The 14,537-nt window shown below is 40.1% G+C and overlaps 1 protein-coding gene across 6 annotated transcripts in view; it reads left to right on the top strand.

The window, feature by feature from the left end:
- TBCD (tubulin folding cofactor D) overlaps positions 1 to 14,537 on the top strand; it is a 268,348-nt gene that overhangs the window by 17,597 nt on the left and 236,214 nt on the right. For all 6 annotated transcript variants that reach the window (XM_065563362.1, XM_065563361.1, XM_042841194.2 and 3 more), the window contains exons 3-8: positions 1,405 to 1,455; positions 1,679 to 1,776; positions 3,483 to 3,584; positions 6,704 to 6,850; positions 7,613 to 7,668; positions 10,541 to 10,673. In XM_065563362.1, the coding sequence (XP_065419434.1) occupies positions 1,405 to 1,455; positions 1,679 to 1,776; positions 3,483 to 3,584; positions 6,704 to 6,850; positions 7,613 to 7,668; positions 10,541 to 10,673 (587 nt within the window). The remainder of the gene's footprint in view (positions 1 to 1,404; positions 1,456 to 1,678; positions 1,777 to 3,482; positions 3,585 to 6,703; positions 6,851 to 7,612; positions 7,669 to 10,540; positions 10,674 to 14,537) is intronic.

Below are 14,537 nucleotides of genomic sequence, written 5' to 3'. Positions count from 1 at the left end.
AAATCTCTTGCAGGTGTACAGTATTTGACTGTAGAAAGGGTTTCTTTAGAGTTTTTTTGCAGTGGTTTCAGTTTGTAGCTGTTCAGGCAGGGCATGAGAAATCCATTTGCCAACAGTGAGTAGGAAACTTCCCTGGCAAGTCGGGGTAGCGGCTTTACCTGTCAGTTTCTGAAAAATGCTAGCCCTTATACTGGTGAAGAATACCTTCCAAATGTGAAATGATGCAGTATTGTCTTCTGAAGTCTGCAGTCAGGCAGGCAGCTTGAAATAGTAGAGAGGTGTGAACTCCACAAGGCCCTACATCCTGACTTCAGTGCATAGCCAGAGTAGCTGAGCTGTATGCTGAAGAGTTTCTCCAGTCCCGGAGAGAAGAAATGGTGGAGCTGCTCCATGGTTGCTTTCCTGTGTCCACTTCCCCAGCATTGGCGTAGCCTCTCTACTGTGATCCATTGGTTGCTGTTGGATCTGCATGATAGTGGCTCCAGCAGCCTTTTTCCTACCCTGCTTGGACTCTAGAAGTCTGTTTGAGGATTTTCAGCTGGAATCAGCAGCTGTTGATGGTGAAGGACAGAATAGATTGCAATAGCTTGAAGATGGGTGGGGAAAAGGAGTATGTCAAAGGGACAAGCAATGGGAGGAGTGAAAGGGGAATAAGTCTGAGCTATTGGGGGTGCAGGATAAGGCTGGTCTACTTGCAGCAGCTACAGTCCACACTCAGTATAATGGTGTCCTTCATTTGCAGTGCTGTATGAGAAATATATGACTGACTGCTTGATCTTGGGAATGGAGAGCTACAGTGAGATCAGCAAGTGGAGCACAGCAGCACACAGGGTGGGGAGGTATAACAGTGGCCTCACTCACACCTCTTCATCTCTGTGCTTATAGGTTTTCCCTTAGCAATGTGGAAGAGGCCTAGAGGAAATTGAGTCTGTGGGTATCTTTACTATGAACCTCATACTACATTAATGGACAGGATGCATGATACACGGAACCTCTCTGAGAATTTTGTACTCTTTGGTACTCTGATATGCAGTGGAGGGCAGTGTCAGCATTTAGCCATTAAGGTGGAAAAACTTTAGTATAAGTTTTGTAGCAGGGAGTATATTTAAATAAAATTAACACTGTCTTCACTCTAAAGATAACGTCTACACTACAAGGTAAGGATAGGATTCCCAGCTCACGTACACATAGTAGCACAGGCAGGTGCTGAGTATGTATCCCAGGGGTTCAGGCAGGTTTGTACTCAGCAGAACTAAGCTGTGCCTCCGCTATCCATGCTACTGCGGCGACACTAGTATTTATACAGGTGTGTGTATGGAGGTGGAAGTCACACCCCTACCTCACAGTGTAGATTTAGCCTAATTAAGGACATCACACTTAAATAATTTAAATCTCTTTTTTCAGTTATTATGGACAAGTACCAGGAACAACCTCACTTGCTGGATTCACATCTAGGTAGGAACATTATCTCTGTATGTTTTTTGTGAATATTTTTTGACACCAGCTGCTAAACTTAAATGATTCATGTTTGCCTTGTAAGCCTGCTGTGGCTTGTGTTAAACAGTATGCTATGTACTGTTGTACAGCCACTTCCTAACTTTTCATGATTAGAAACATGCAAGCTAATTCTAATGCTTCTTGTGTTTTATTTCTCCCCCCTCCCCTCCTTCTTCTCTAGAGTGGATGATGCACTTATTGCTGGATATAGTGCGGGATAAAAGGTCTCCTTCTCCACTAGTACATCTGGCTTTTAAATTTCTTTACATCATTACAAAGGTATAAATGAGGTTTTTTTAATAAATGTAAAAACTTTCATTAGCTTATTTGTTGGTTAAGAATGACTTTCTTTTTAAAATATTTGGAGTGATTTTATATTTCAAAATATTGCAGTTGAGTTTTGAATTAAAAATAACACAATATAGCTTTCTGACTTACACTGTTGTATTTTAGAACACATTAAAATAGATTTTAAAATATTATAAGATATTCATCCTTTTTTTTTTATAGTGTTTGATCACAGCTTAATAAAGAGTGATTATCTTATGGGCACCTCCTCTCCCATTTGTGGCCATGAGGATCACTTCCCCCATTTGCAGTCCCATAATGTATCTGTGGCTGCTGCAGCAGCAGTTGTCTACATGCAAAATATTTAGATACATTTAGCTGTCTTTTAAATGTGATAAGTGTTTAATCTCTTTTTGAAAAAAGATACATATACTGTGTGCTTTTGTTCTTCATTTTTATCTCTTGTTCCCATCTGTTCTGTTTCTCTTTTTCCATCTCCACCCTTGCTCATGTTTTTTGCCGCATTCCCCTCCTCTTCTCTCCCTGCATATGTTTTTCTGCTGCTTGGACCCTTCTCTCATAGACATTCTAGTCCCATTGGTGGCTCTGGTTCCAGCATGTGAATTTTGTTTCCTCTCTTCCTCCTTTTACTTAGCTGTGGCCCCTAGTGCAGGGAACTAAATAGGCTATTCCTCCCCATTTCCTGCTACTTTGCCTGTTTTTACAGGCCTCTTGACTCTTCTTTGCATTGACGACACTGGACAACTGTAGAAGCAGTTGGAAACAACAAGTTGGTACCATGTGACCTATCACCTCTCAGTGTTGAACCATTCCAGTAAAAGATCTTAAAATCAGAGAAGACAAAATATAAAACCTTTGTTCAGCAAAAGTGTTAGTTGCTCATGAGGCTCAAAGTGGTAATTCATATGCTTTTCTCACCAGTAGGGTTGCAGACTAAGTTAATGCTGAAGCAGTCAGGGCCAAATCCTGGTCATGTGGAGTTCACCTTTGACTTCAGTGGGGTTAGAATTTGGAGATTCTAGAATGGTGTCCATTTTGTGTCGCAGTGGCATGTCTCCCCATTACGTGAATTTAAGAGCCACCTTGAGACACCTACTCAGTGGGTGATATCATGTAGGTAGTGTTCTGACTGCTCATCTCTTTGGTTTGCCTGCTATCTTATTAGCAGAGGGGTAGTAATGGTATTCTCATAGTTCTGGATGGGAAGGGTGGGGTGGAGAAGAAATTTTGCCATAAAAGTCAAGCAAAAGAAGGGATGATGAAAAAATGTTATGGATCTCACAATTACATGGTTGGTTTCATCATATGGGGCTGTTTAGTTTCTGGACTACTGAAGTACTAGTATCAACAGCAACATTAAATGCATTAGGAGGGTGCTGGGCATTTCTTGAGCAAATTATTAGAAGTTAATATTTTAAAGTTGAGCTAGTTAAATTCTGCCACTGACTCTAAATTAGTTGGTGATAAATCAAAAGACAAGATATCCCAGCTTGTCACCCAGTAACAGTTTTAGTTTGTGACGTGTAGTATTTTAAGATATTACCAGTTTATTTGAAAGTTAATTCATATCACTACTGTATGTACTGAACATCATATATAAGATGCTTCCAAAAGTCATTTTTGTATTATTTTCCTTGAACATGTTTTATTAAATTATGAAGTCATTTCTTTGGTAGGTACGAGGGTATAAAATTTTCCTCCGACTGTTTCCTCATGAAGTAGCTGATCTACAGCCTGTTTTGGATATGTTTGCAGATCAGAATCCTAAGGACTATGAGGTGAGATTCTCTTCCCCCCCTCCCCTTTTGTTTGTTTTAAAAGGGGGGGAAAAAGCCAAAGAAGGTATTGTGTAGAAATGAAAATGGCGCAACATAGCTTGATGCAATTAATCTCAAACTGGATATAAAAGTATATATTATATGTCACTTCATATCATGAAACACTTAGAAATGTCAAACTGGATAGCTAGATTTAACATTCTGAAGTGTCCTTTTCAGAGTATGGAGGTGTGTAGGGAGTTTTGAGTTTTAGTAAAATTTAGTTAAATACTGAAAAAAAATTAAGTAGAGGGGAGAGAGAACATAGGCAAAGGACTAAGGAACAATTAAAAAAAACAACAACAAGCTTTCTATCCCAGATCTCCCCAGACAAAGGGGGTTATATTATAGTTTGTTGCATCGAAATGGTGGAAAATTGTGAAAATAAAATCACAGAAGACAGGATAGTTGAGTCCTGTCAGATTTTAAGGCCTTAATTCCTGTCCAGACAACTTGGCATCAAGTGAGTATGTTTTAAGCCACGTGCGGATACAAAATGTATATCGGCAGATATAAAGTGGATATCCACGGAGCTGCAGGGCTCTGCCTGGAACGGCAGCAGCGAAAGCAGCAGCATGTTGGGCACTGCTGCCGCTCGCAGGAGCCAGTGTCTCGTGCGGGCAGCTCTTCCGGTGTGGCTGTACCGCCCTCAGCCCCACCTGCTGGAGTGGGCACCAGGCTCACTGGCAGCTGTCCCTTTTCACGCAGGTGTGTGCAAGTGCCTTACACGCTCCTGGAAAGGAGACGCAGACCTCTCTGTGGAAAGGACTCTTGTCAGGGAAGGCGTGAGCCCCCCCCGGCAGAAAACAAGTTATATTTTGGGGACATTGAGGAAAATCATAACGTATCTGGGCAAAACATATCAGTTACATTTTTCAACTGTTGAGTGCCCAGTCCTGAAAAAAACCCAAAACATTAAACTGTTTGTTTGCTGACACCTTTTGCCTTTTCACTGAGGAGTAAATTCAGGAGACTGAGTTATGAAACTGTATTATGAAAAGGCAAAAAATGATTTTGCCATGTAGCCAGCTGATGTAATGTTTGAGATGGCTGAGAATGTTCTAGGTAGGAGAGTCTGTTTGCTTAAATATTTTTTTTCTATCCAACAAGATGACATGGTGTGAACTGTAGTTCTTGAATTCCTGCTAAAGGTGGTGATTGAGTCCAAAATTTGTGGTGTTTGACTACTCAATGAGGAAAACTATACAAATGTCTTATTGAGATTGAATTAAAAAAATAAATACTTCCTTTATACTGCTCAAGCAACAAGGCTCATCAGTATCAAACGGTGAATTGCACTGCAGTTGGGGGCTCAAAATTTACATTAGCCAGTTGCTAATTATGAATACTCATTATTGTTCCTGCCTGTGCTATGATCCAATATACCATTGTTATTAATAACCAACACACAAATGATAAAACGTTCAAACATAGATGTGGGGTTTTTATTCTATCAATGTTTTGATTAAAATACAAGAAATATTTTCTCTCAAAATTGGCAATTTCTACTAAATTATTCAAAGATAATTTTCAACACTTTAATCTGTGAATAAGTATCTTTCCAGACTGTAGAAATGCATATATAAAGGATGAATTTGCTTGCACAGTGAAACTTTGATTTCTCAAGTGATTATATTGGGGAAGCATAGACATGAGAAGTTATGAAAAAGTTGCAGATGCTTTCTCTTGTTGTTAATTTAAAATGAGTATGTAGGAATTGCCCTTCAGTGTTTGAGGAGACGTATCAATTTAAACCACACTCCTGTCTGAAAATCTATTGTTGTTACAAGTAACATCTAAAAATACTGTTAAGAGATTAAAGTAGAACACATTTCTCTTTTTAGTTTTGTGCACGTGACAATGTCTACAGTAAGTTTCACTTTTACTCCTGTATAGTCAGTTTCCCCATGTTTGTGTTGGTCTTTCACACAACAAGAATAGAGAGAGAGATTTTTTTTAAAAAGACCCAAACAAACAGGAAAATGGCAATAGCTAATTTTTTTTTACAGAGACTCTCAGGACAGGTGTGGTACCTGACACTTCTTTTAAACTAATTTTTATAAGTTTGCTAGATTTCAAGTTGACGGGGCCACCCTGAGATTGCTTAATCAGGGCAGACGATCCCAAAAACTGGTGGTTATTCTACCAGGTCAATGAATATTTCAGATCTTACCCAAATACACGCTTACAGCCAATTCTTATTAACTAAACTACAATTTATTAAGAAAAGAGAACGTATAGGTTAAAAGATCATTATACATACAGACATGAATAAAATTCTTAGGTCAGTTTCATTCTGAGGTCAAAGCTTAGGTGAGCTTTAGAGTTGCAAAGAGTTCTTTCAGAATTAGTTCCACAGGTTATAGTCCAATATCAGGGTGATCCAGACTGGAGCCGGAGACCTCAGTCTTGTGACTGAAACTTCCCCTGATAAAGCTTAAGTAGATCTGAGATAACAGGATCAGGGCCCCAGAGTTTGTTTTATAATTCTCTGGGAGCCTCTTGACAGCAGGCATTCCTTGGGTGAAGCATTGCGACTTCGAAGTAAGACTTCCTGTTTCATCTTCACCACCGGTAATTAGCTGCATGGATTAGCATAAGGCAACTTCACATCTCCAGCCATTTACAGGTAGTTTACTACAGACTTCAAAGAGAAATAAAGGCAACGATATTGTTACTCCCAAACTTCATCAAAATGTTAATATTCCCTTTTGATCTTTGAAATAATAGAACATAGTGACAGACAGGAACCATCTGATTACATTGTCAATATCTAACAATATGAATGTAAACACACACAAAATTACAATCATTATCTGTTAATATGTCTCGAAAGGTTCAATCTGGGTAATTTTATCCTGCTAGTTGCTTAACCCCTTCTGGCTCAGTGTCACAGCAGCTCTTAGTATTTGGGTGCTGCCACTCTCCTATCTCCTGTGATATTCTAGGGCATCTCACATCTGAATGGCTTTCCCTGTATACTTAGGTTGCACACTCCTGAGAGCATGGGCTGTGTCTTTGCTCCAACAGCATACTTGGAGCAAACAAATAAAGTTTGTTTTATTATGATTTTTTCCTAGACATGGGAGACTCGCTACATGCTCTTGTTGTGGCTCTCCATGACATGTCTGATACCTTTTGATTTGGCTCGTCTTGATGGAAATATCCTTTCTGAAGAAGGATGCACTCGGATGCCAATAATGGATCGCATACTCAATGTAGCAAAAGTAAGTGCTAATTGGTTTTCTACGCAAAGACCTCACTGTATTTTATTATGTATGATACATTTTGACCTCTTAATTTCCAGGCCTCATTTTGCTTGTGTAATACGAAAGGGTTTAGTCCACAGTTGTAAATCCTGCATAAAGTTTTTTCCATTCTTTAATGTTAGAAGGAAATTAAGTTTTTCATTCTTCTAAACTGGTAGACTATTTAATTTTAAGACACTATATGGTATAAATGCATATCTTGTTAGACTAGTTGATTTCAGAAGTAAATGGCTAGTGTTTTCATGCTATAAACCCAGGTTAGTCAACTTACAGTCCCAAAGGAAATTAGTTTCACTAGAGCGAACAATGATATATGAAATAGATGTGAAAAGGTGCTCAACAGATTACAGCCAGCTTGTCTGAAAAGTAGCATCTGTGCAGATGCTTTCCCACAAAGCTTAATGTGATGTAAAATGAAATGGTTAAATTATAAATCCCTTCAGGATGGTTTTATAATAGCATCAAAAATGAATAGCTGATGTTATGGACATTAGTCTGTATTGCTTTAATGCAACAGTACAGAAAAGATGATCCCACTTTGAAAGAGATTGAGATTTCTGGCATGTGGCTTGCTAAATGGAAGATTGTTTAAACTTCTTACTTTCATAGGCTTAGTCCAATGTTCATAAGAATAAGAAGTGCATATTTTCAAACCTGTTGTGTAGTTTTATTAACTGTGTCTCTGCAGACTCTGACAGTTAATTTTCTTTTTACCTTTAGTCTTACCTGGTTGTCAGTGACAAGGCTCGAGATGCAGCTGCTGTACTGGTTTCCAGGTAAGTCTTGTGCTGATCTTGGCAAAAAAAGAAATTTTAATTTCTTAGCTTGAAAAAATTTCTATTGGCAGTACTGGGTGGATTTACAGTATTGGCAATAGGACATGGAATACTTTACTTGTATGAATGTAGCCCCAATATATGGTGATGAAAAGTCATTGCCATCAGGCAGCTGTTTGGCCTATCTGAAATAAGCATATTACTTTCTCTTTATGAGAGGACTGGTGTCTATCACAGTTGATGCTTTTAGCAGTCTCCATCAGTACTGCCAAAAAAATGGAATTTGAATTTCATTTTCTTGCCTGTAAGGAGTGCTCTTTAGTATAGGATTCAGAAAGGGTGGAAAATCATTCCCTACTGCTGCTGATCACATAATGTATTCTATGGATTATGAGAAGATTTCTGTCATCAGTTCTGTTAATTGAGTATGTTCTTGGAACACTAAATTCATGCAGATGGACTAGTAATATTTAATTTCATTCTGTGTAACAGTCCTTTTGTCATCTTTCTTCTCCCCCCCCCCCCAAAAAAAAAGTAGTGCTGCTATTTTCTTTGTTTTTTATTATTGTCAAAGAAGCCTTAAAGTGAGTTAGACTTAGGATGTTGGAACATCCTAACCACTTATCCTACATTACATGTGTTCGAGCACCAAATAAACCTGCCTATAACAAAGGTACAATAATTCTCTGTCACAGAGCTGTAAGATCGAAAGTTTGTTTCTCTCACCAACAGAAGTTGGTCCAATAAAAGATATTATCTCACCTACCTTGTCTTTCTAATAGGCCAGTGGATGTATATTTGGCGCTGACAGCAGCCTGTCATGTTTTCTTGTTCTAGTCCAGGGGGCGACAACCTTTAAAGAAGAAGAGCCATTTTTTTGTTTTTGTCTCTGACCAAAATGTTTTGAGAGCCGCATCACACACAAAGCTACTTGTAGAGTTAGAATTTATTAACTAATAATAACTGAACATATTAAAATTATTGCTACTCATCCATACTTGTAATGCAACTTCTGCAATTTGAATATAAACAGGATGGGGTAGGGGGCTGGGGTGCGGGGTCTGGGAAGGAGTTTGGGTGCAGGAGGGGGTTCTGACCTGGCACAGGGGGTTGGGGTGTGGGAGAGGGTGCGAGGTGTAGGCTCTGGCCAGGAGGCACTTACCACAGGCGGCTTCTGGCCGGCAGCACAGCAGGGCTCTGGCCCCACGCTGCCCCCGGAAGTGGCTGGCTGCTGGCATGTATCTGCATGCCCCTGGCGGGAGGGGAGGTGGCTCCGCGCGTTGCCCCCAGCACCGTCCTCACAACTCCAATTGGCCGGGAACTGGCCAATGGGAGCTGCGGGGGCAGGCAGCGCACGGAGACCTGCTGCCCCCCTTCCTCCAAGGGGTGTGCAGAGATGTGCCACAGCCAGCCGTTTCCGGGAGCAGCATGGGGCCAGAGCCCTGCTGTGCTGCCGGCCTGGAGCTGCCTGTGGTAAGCGCCTCCTGGCCAGAGCCTGCACCTTGCACTCCCTCAAAAAACGGCTCCCTGCAAGGGGGCAGCCAAAGAGCCGCATGCGGCTTCGGAGCTGCAGGTTGCCGACCCCTAGTCAATTTTTAATGTGGGCTCCCACCCTGTCACTTCCCAAAAAAACAAACCTAACCAAACTCTTCAAAAGAGCTAATCTGCATCTTTTTTTATCATTCCCCCCCCCCCCCAAAATTAAAATTCCATCCACCACTTTGTACTGTAAATTCAATTACTATAAGGCATTCATAAAGATGAGTTATTCATGAAAAGAGAGAAGTTTAATAGTTGGACTGAATCTAATGTCCAATCTGACTCCCCAGTAATACTGTACATTAATGTAAGTTTCAAGCACTTGCTAACAGGATGACTTCACAAAGAAGCCCTGTGTTTCTGTGCTGGGTGCTATTCTGCCACCTTGTTGTCAGTCCCCCACCGCCTTTTTAGTTAAAATCTAATTTGCATATGGATATGCACTCATAACAAATACCAGATAATTGAACTGGAGAACATTCTGAAAATATTTTGATACACAATTGGATCTATTGATTCTTAATGTAAGGTTGTAACATTAGCAAAACTATCCTTTGGTGATAAATTCCAGTGACTCTTTGCCTTACGTTTTACTTGGGAGGGAATTTGATCACATGGTTAGTGTACAACTCTGGGAACCAGGACCCCTGGAATTCATCTCTTTGGGACTGTGGCTACTTTGCTGCGTGGCCTTAGGGAAATTGTTGTAACTTTTCTGAGTCTGTCTGTTTTCTCTGTAAAATGGGTATATTACTATATTTCTCAGGATGTGGTGAGGATTAAATAATATATTTTTTCATATGCTCAAATAAAGATGCAACAAATACAGGCGATATATTCCTTGCAATATCTAAGACTAACATGACTATACTGCTGGTGATTAACACTGAGCAGTAGTGACACATCTTATAATTTTTGAGCAAATTCTTAAAATTTGCAGAGGTTGATCATTTTTATTTTTGTTTTGTTTGAGTGCAGTGGCTTCCCATAAAATTGAAACAGGAAAAATAATGGAAAGCATCTTTTTGGGGATTCCTGAAAAAGCTTAACAATTTGTAGTTCCCTACAGTTAAATTGATAAATTTCTTAAGATAAATTTCCAGTTACAGGATGCTGCATTTATAAATAAAATGAAATATTCTAGGCTAGGAGTTCATTTGGAAATAGCAGGGTTAAACATCTGACATTTGGAATGTCCCTACCAAAAATGTCTTGGAAAATGTCCATTTGACAGTTGCCTTTAGGAACTGAAACCAGTTTGGGTAACCAGCAAAAATAGTTATTAATTGGATTGCTCTGAATGGGTAACTTGCAATGTGTTTTTCTGTGACAGGTTTATTATCCGCCCTGATGTCAAACAAAAAAGAATGGCAGACTTCCTGGACTGGGCCCTTTCAACATTATCTAAGTCCTCCTTCCAGACCATGGAGGGGACTATTGTAATGGATGGCATGCTTCAGGCCCTGGTAAACACCTGTTGATACTATAAAAGAAAGTCCAAGTAAATGAATGCGTTTATGGTGTTTTGTTCCACAATGTGCTGGTACTAAGGCACATTCCTGATAAAATGTTCAGCCTTACAGAATTATGTTTGTATGATATGTCATTTGGGTTTTTACTAGAACACTTCTAAATTCGTGCAGGTTCTCTCATTGGAGAACTACTGTTTTTGCCATTGAAAGATAAAATATAAAAGTTGGTACCCATCGTAATTTTTAAAATATGCGTTTGAATACAAACTGGTCACTTCCTAATTCATCATTTATTTCCAGTTTGGTACAAAAAGCTGAAAAAGTGGCATAATGGTGATATTAACTGACAATGTCCAAAACGGAAAGGCCAAGATTTTCAAAAGTCTGTATCCCTTGTAAGATCATTCAGATTGGATATCTAAAATTGCTAGTGATTTGTGAAAGTCTTGGCCCAGTGTTCTGTTGAACTGGAATAATGATCTAACCATTTTTAACAGGCTATTTTATTTGGACTGTCTTTGTATAATCCAAAAAACCCCCAAACCAGCAACCCATGTTATGTAGTATTTTTGCATTAGTCTGTTTTTCAGCTGTTGCTTCCTCCAGTGACATTGCTTGCATTAAATAGTACTAATAGAGCCTATAAATCAAAGAGGTTTATTCCAAGATTGACATTAAAGACTAAAATAATTTTTCTCCTATGAATAGTATATTAATTTCATATCGTGTCTAACTGTAACCACTCTCCATCAATGATCTTTTGGGTGATTGCACTCCCCTTTCATATGTACAAATGTCCAAGATGTCATATGTAAATAAGATCGTGTTTGTGGTTTGTCCTTATTACATATAGATAACTTTAAGGGTGATAGGTTTCAGAGTAGCAGCCGTGTTAATCTGTATCTGCAAAAAGAACAGGAGTACTTGTGGCACCTTAGAGACTAACAAATTTATTAGAGCATAAGCTTTCGTGGGCTACAGCCCACTTCTTCGGATGCATATAGAATGGAACATATATTGAGGAGATATATATACACACATACAGAGAGCATGAACAGGTGGGAGTTGTCTTACCAACGCTGAGAGGCCAATTAAGTAAGAAGGAAAAAAAACTTTTGAAGTGATAATCAAGATAGCCCAGTACAGACAGTTTGATAAGAAATGTGAGAATACTTACAAGGGGAGGTAGATTCAATGTTTGTAATGGCTCAGCCATTCCCAGTCCTTATTCAATCCTAAGTTGATTGTATCTAGTTTGCATATCAATTCCAGCTCAGCAGTCTCTCGTTGGAGTCTGTTTGTTTTTGAATTTTTCTGTTGTAAAATAGCCACCCGCAGGTCTGTCATTGAATGACCAGACAGGTTAAAATGTTCTCCACTGGTTTTTGAGTATTATGATTCCTGATGTCAGATTTGTGTCCATTAATTCTTTTGCATAGAGACTGTCCGGTTTGGCCAATGTACATGGCAGAGGGGCATTGCTGGCATATGATGGCATATATCTCATTGGTAGATGTGCAGGTGAACGAGCCCCTGATGGTATGACTGATGTGATTAGGTCCTATGATGATGTCACTTGAATAGATATGTGGACAGAGTTGGCATCGGGCTTTGTTACAAGGATAGGTTCCTGGGTCAGTGTTTTTGTTCAGTGATGTGTGGTTGCTGGTGGGTATTTGGTTTAGGTTGGGGGGTTGTCTGTAAGCAAGGACAGGTCTCCCAAGATCTGTGAGAGTGAGGGATCCTCTTTCAGAATAGGTTGTAGATCTTTGATGATGCGCTGGAGAGGTTTTAGTTGGGGGCTGAAGGTGACAGCTAGTGGTGTTCTGTTATTTTCTTTGTTGGGCCTGTCTTGTAGGAGGTGACTTCTGGGTACTCGTCTGGCTCTGTCAATCTGTTTTTTCACTTCAGCATTTGGGTATTGTAGTTTTAAGAATGCTTGATAGAGATCTTGTAGGTGCTTGTCTCTATCTAAGGGATTGGAGCAAATGCGGTTATATCTTAGAGCTTGGCTGTAGACAATGGATCGTGTGGTGTGTCCTGGATGGAAGCTGGAGGCATGTAGGTAAGTGTAGCGGTCAGTAGGTTTCTGGTATAGGGTGGTATTTATGTGACCATCGCTTATTAGCACAGTAGTGTCCAGGAAATGGACCGCTTGTGTGGCTTGATCTAGGCTGAGGTTGATGGTGGGATGGAAATTATTGAAATCATGGTGGAATTCCTCAAGGGCTTCTTTTCCCTGGGTCCAGATGATGAAGATGTCATCAATGTAGCGCAAGTAGAGTAGGGGCGTTGGGGGACGAGAGCTAAGGAAGCGTTGTTCTAAGTCCAACATAAAAATGTTGGCATACTGTGGGGCCATGTGGGTAACCATAGCAGTGCCGCTGACTTGAAGGTATATATTGTCCCCAAATGTAAAATAGTTGTGGGTGAGGACAAAGTCACAAAGTTCAGCCACCAGGTTAGCTGTGACATTATCGGGGATACTGTTCCTGATAGCTTGTAGTCCATCTTCGTGTGGAATATTGGTGTAGAGGGCTTCTACGTCCATAGTGGCCAGGATGGTGTTTTCTGGAAGATCACCGATGGATTGTAGTTTCCTCAGGAAGTCAGTGGTGTCTCGAAGATAGCTGGCAGTGCTGGTAGTGTAGGGTCTGAGGAGAGAGTCCACATAACCAGACAAGCCTGATGTTAGGGTGCCAATGCCTGAGATGATGGGGCGTCCAGGATTTCCAGGTTTATGGATCTTGGGTAGCAAATAGAATACCCCTGGTCAGGGTTCTAGGCATGTGTCTGTACAGATTTGTTCCTGTGCTTTGTCAGGGAGTTTTTTTTAGCAGATGGTGTAGTTTCTTTAGGTAATCCTCAGTGGGATCAGAGGATAATGGCCTGTAGAATGTGGTGTTAGAGAGCTGTCTAGCAGCCTCTTGGTCATATTCCAATTTATTCATGATGACGACAGCACCTCCTTTGTCAGCCTTTTTGATTATGATGTCAGAGTTGTTTCTGAGGCTGTAGAGGGCGTTGTGTTCAGCATGGCTGAGGTTATGGGGCAAGTGATGTTGCTTTTCCACAATTTCAGCCTTTGCACGTTGACGGAAGCAATCTATGTAGAAGTCCAGTCTGTTGTTTCGACCGTCCGGAGGAGTCCACGCAGAATCCTTTTTTTTGGTAGTGCTGGTAGGGGGGATTCAACATCTGGCATTTATTGTGATGTTTTTAGTGCCCAAATATATCGGAGTGTGCTTTTGTTTTGGTTGGTTGTTTTTCATCAAAGCTGAAGTAACATAAGTGCCATTAAATAAAGTGTATTCTTGCATAGTCTTATTGGATTCAGGATTTGCTAACATGCAGTGAGACTTTCCATAACTTGCATAAATTTGCCACTCCCAAATAACAGCGTTGTATGTTTGTTGTGGTGCATTACTAAACATTGATGCAAGTTTCTGGGGCTGTAGTTGACTTTTTTTGGTCTTCACTAGCATCCCCAAATCAGAAAAAATGACCGTGAGCTACATTTAGAATAACTTGTCTTAAGCCTTGTTGTTCAAGAAAGGGGAAGTGTTGCTCCGTATGCATTGCAGTGCTTTTTCAAAAGAGTTAGAGAACAATGTTTCATCATCTCCTTGTCAGATCTGGAAAAGCAGACTGTAGACTGTTCTGAGGTGCATGATGAAACCTGCAGGGTGTATATTACATTAGTGTTTTGTCATTCCTTTGAGTTTGGCTTTGGTTTTATCCACCTGTTCATTAATGCGTGTTAAGCGAAACAGGTGAACACTTAACAAGTAGAATCGAAACCAGAGTGTGATTTAATCCCTGGAAGCAACAGGTTTGATATGATGATTTATTTTCTTC

Source organism: Chrysemys picta, chromosome 12 (assembly GCF_011386835.1).
Source record: "Chrysemys picta bellii isolate R12L10 chromosome 12, ASM1138683v2, whole genome shotgun sequence".
NCBI classification, from domain to species: Eukaryota; Metazoa; Chordata; order Testudines; family Emydidae; genus Chrysemys; species Chrysemys picta.
This window is presented reverse-complemented; position numbering and strand designations above follow the sequence as displayed.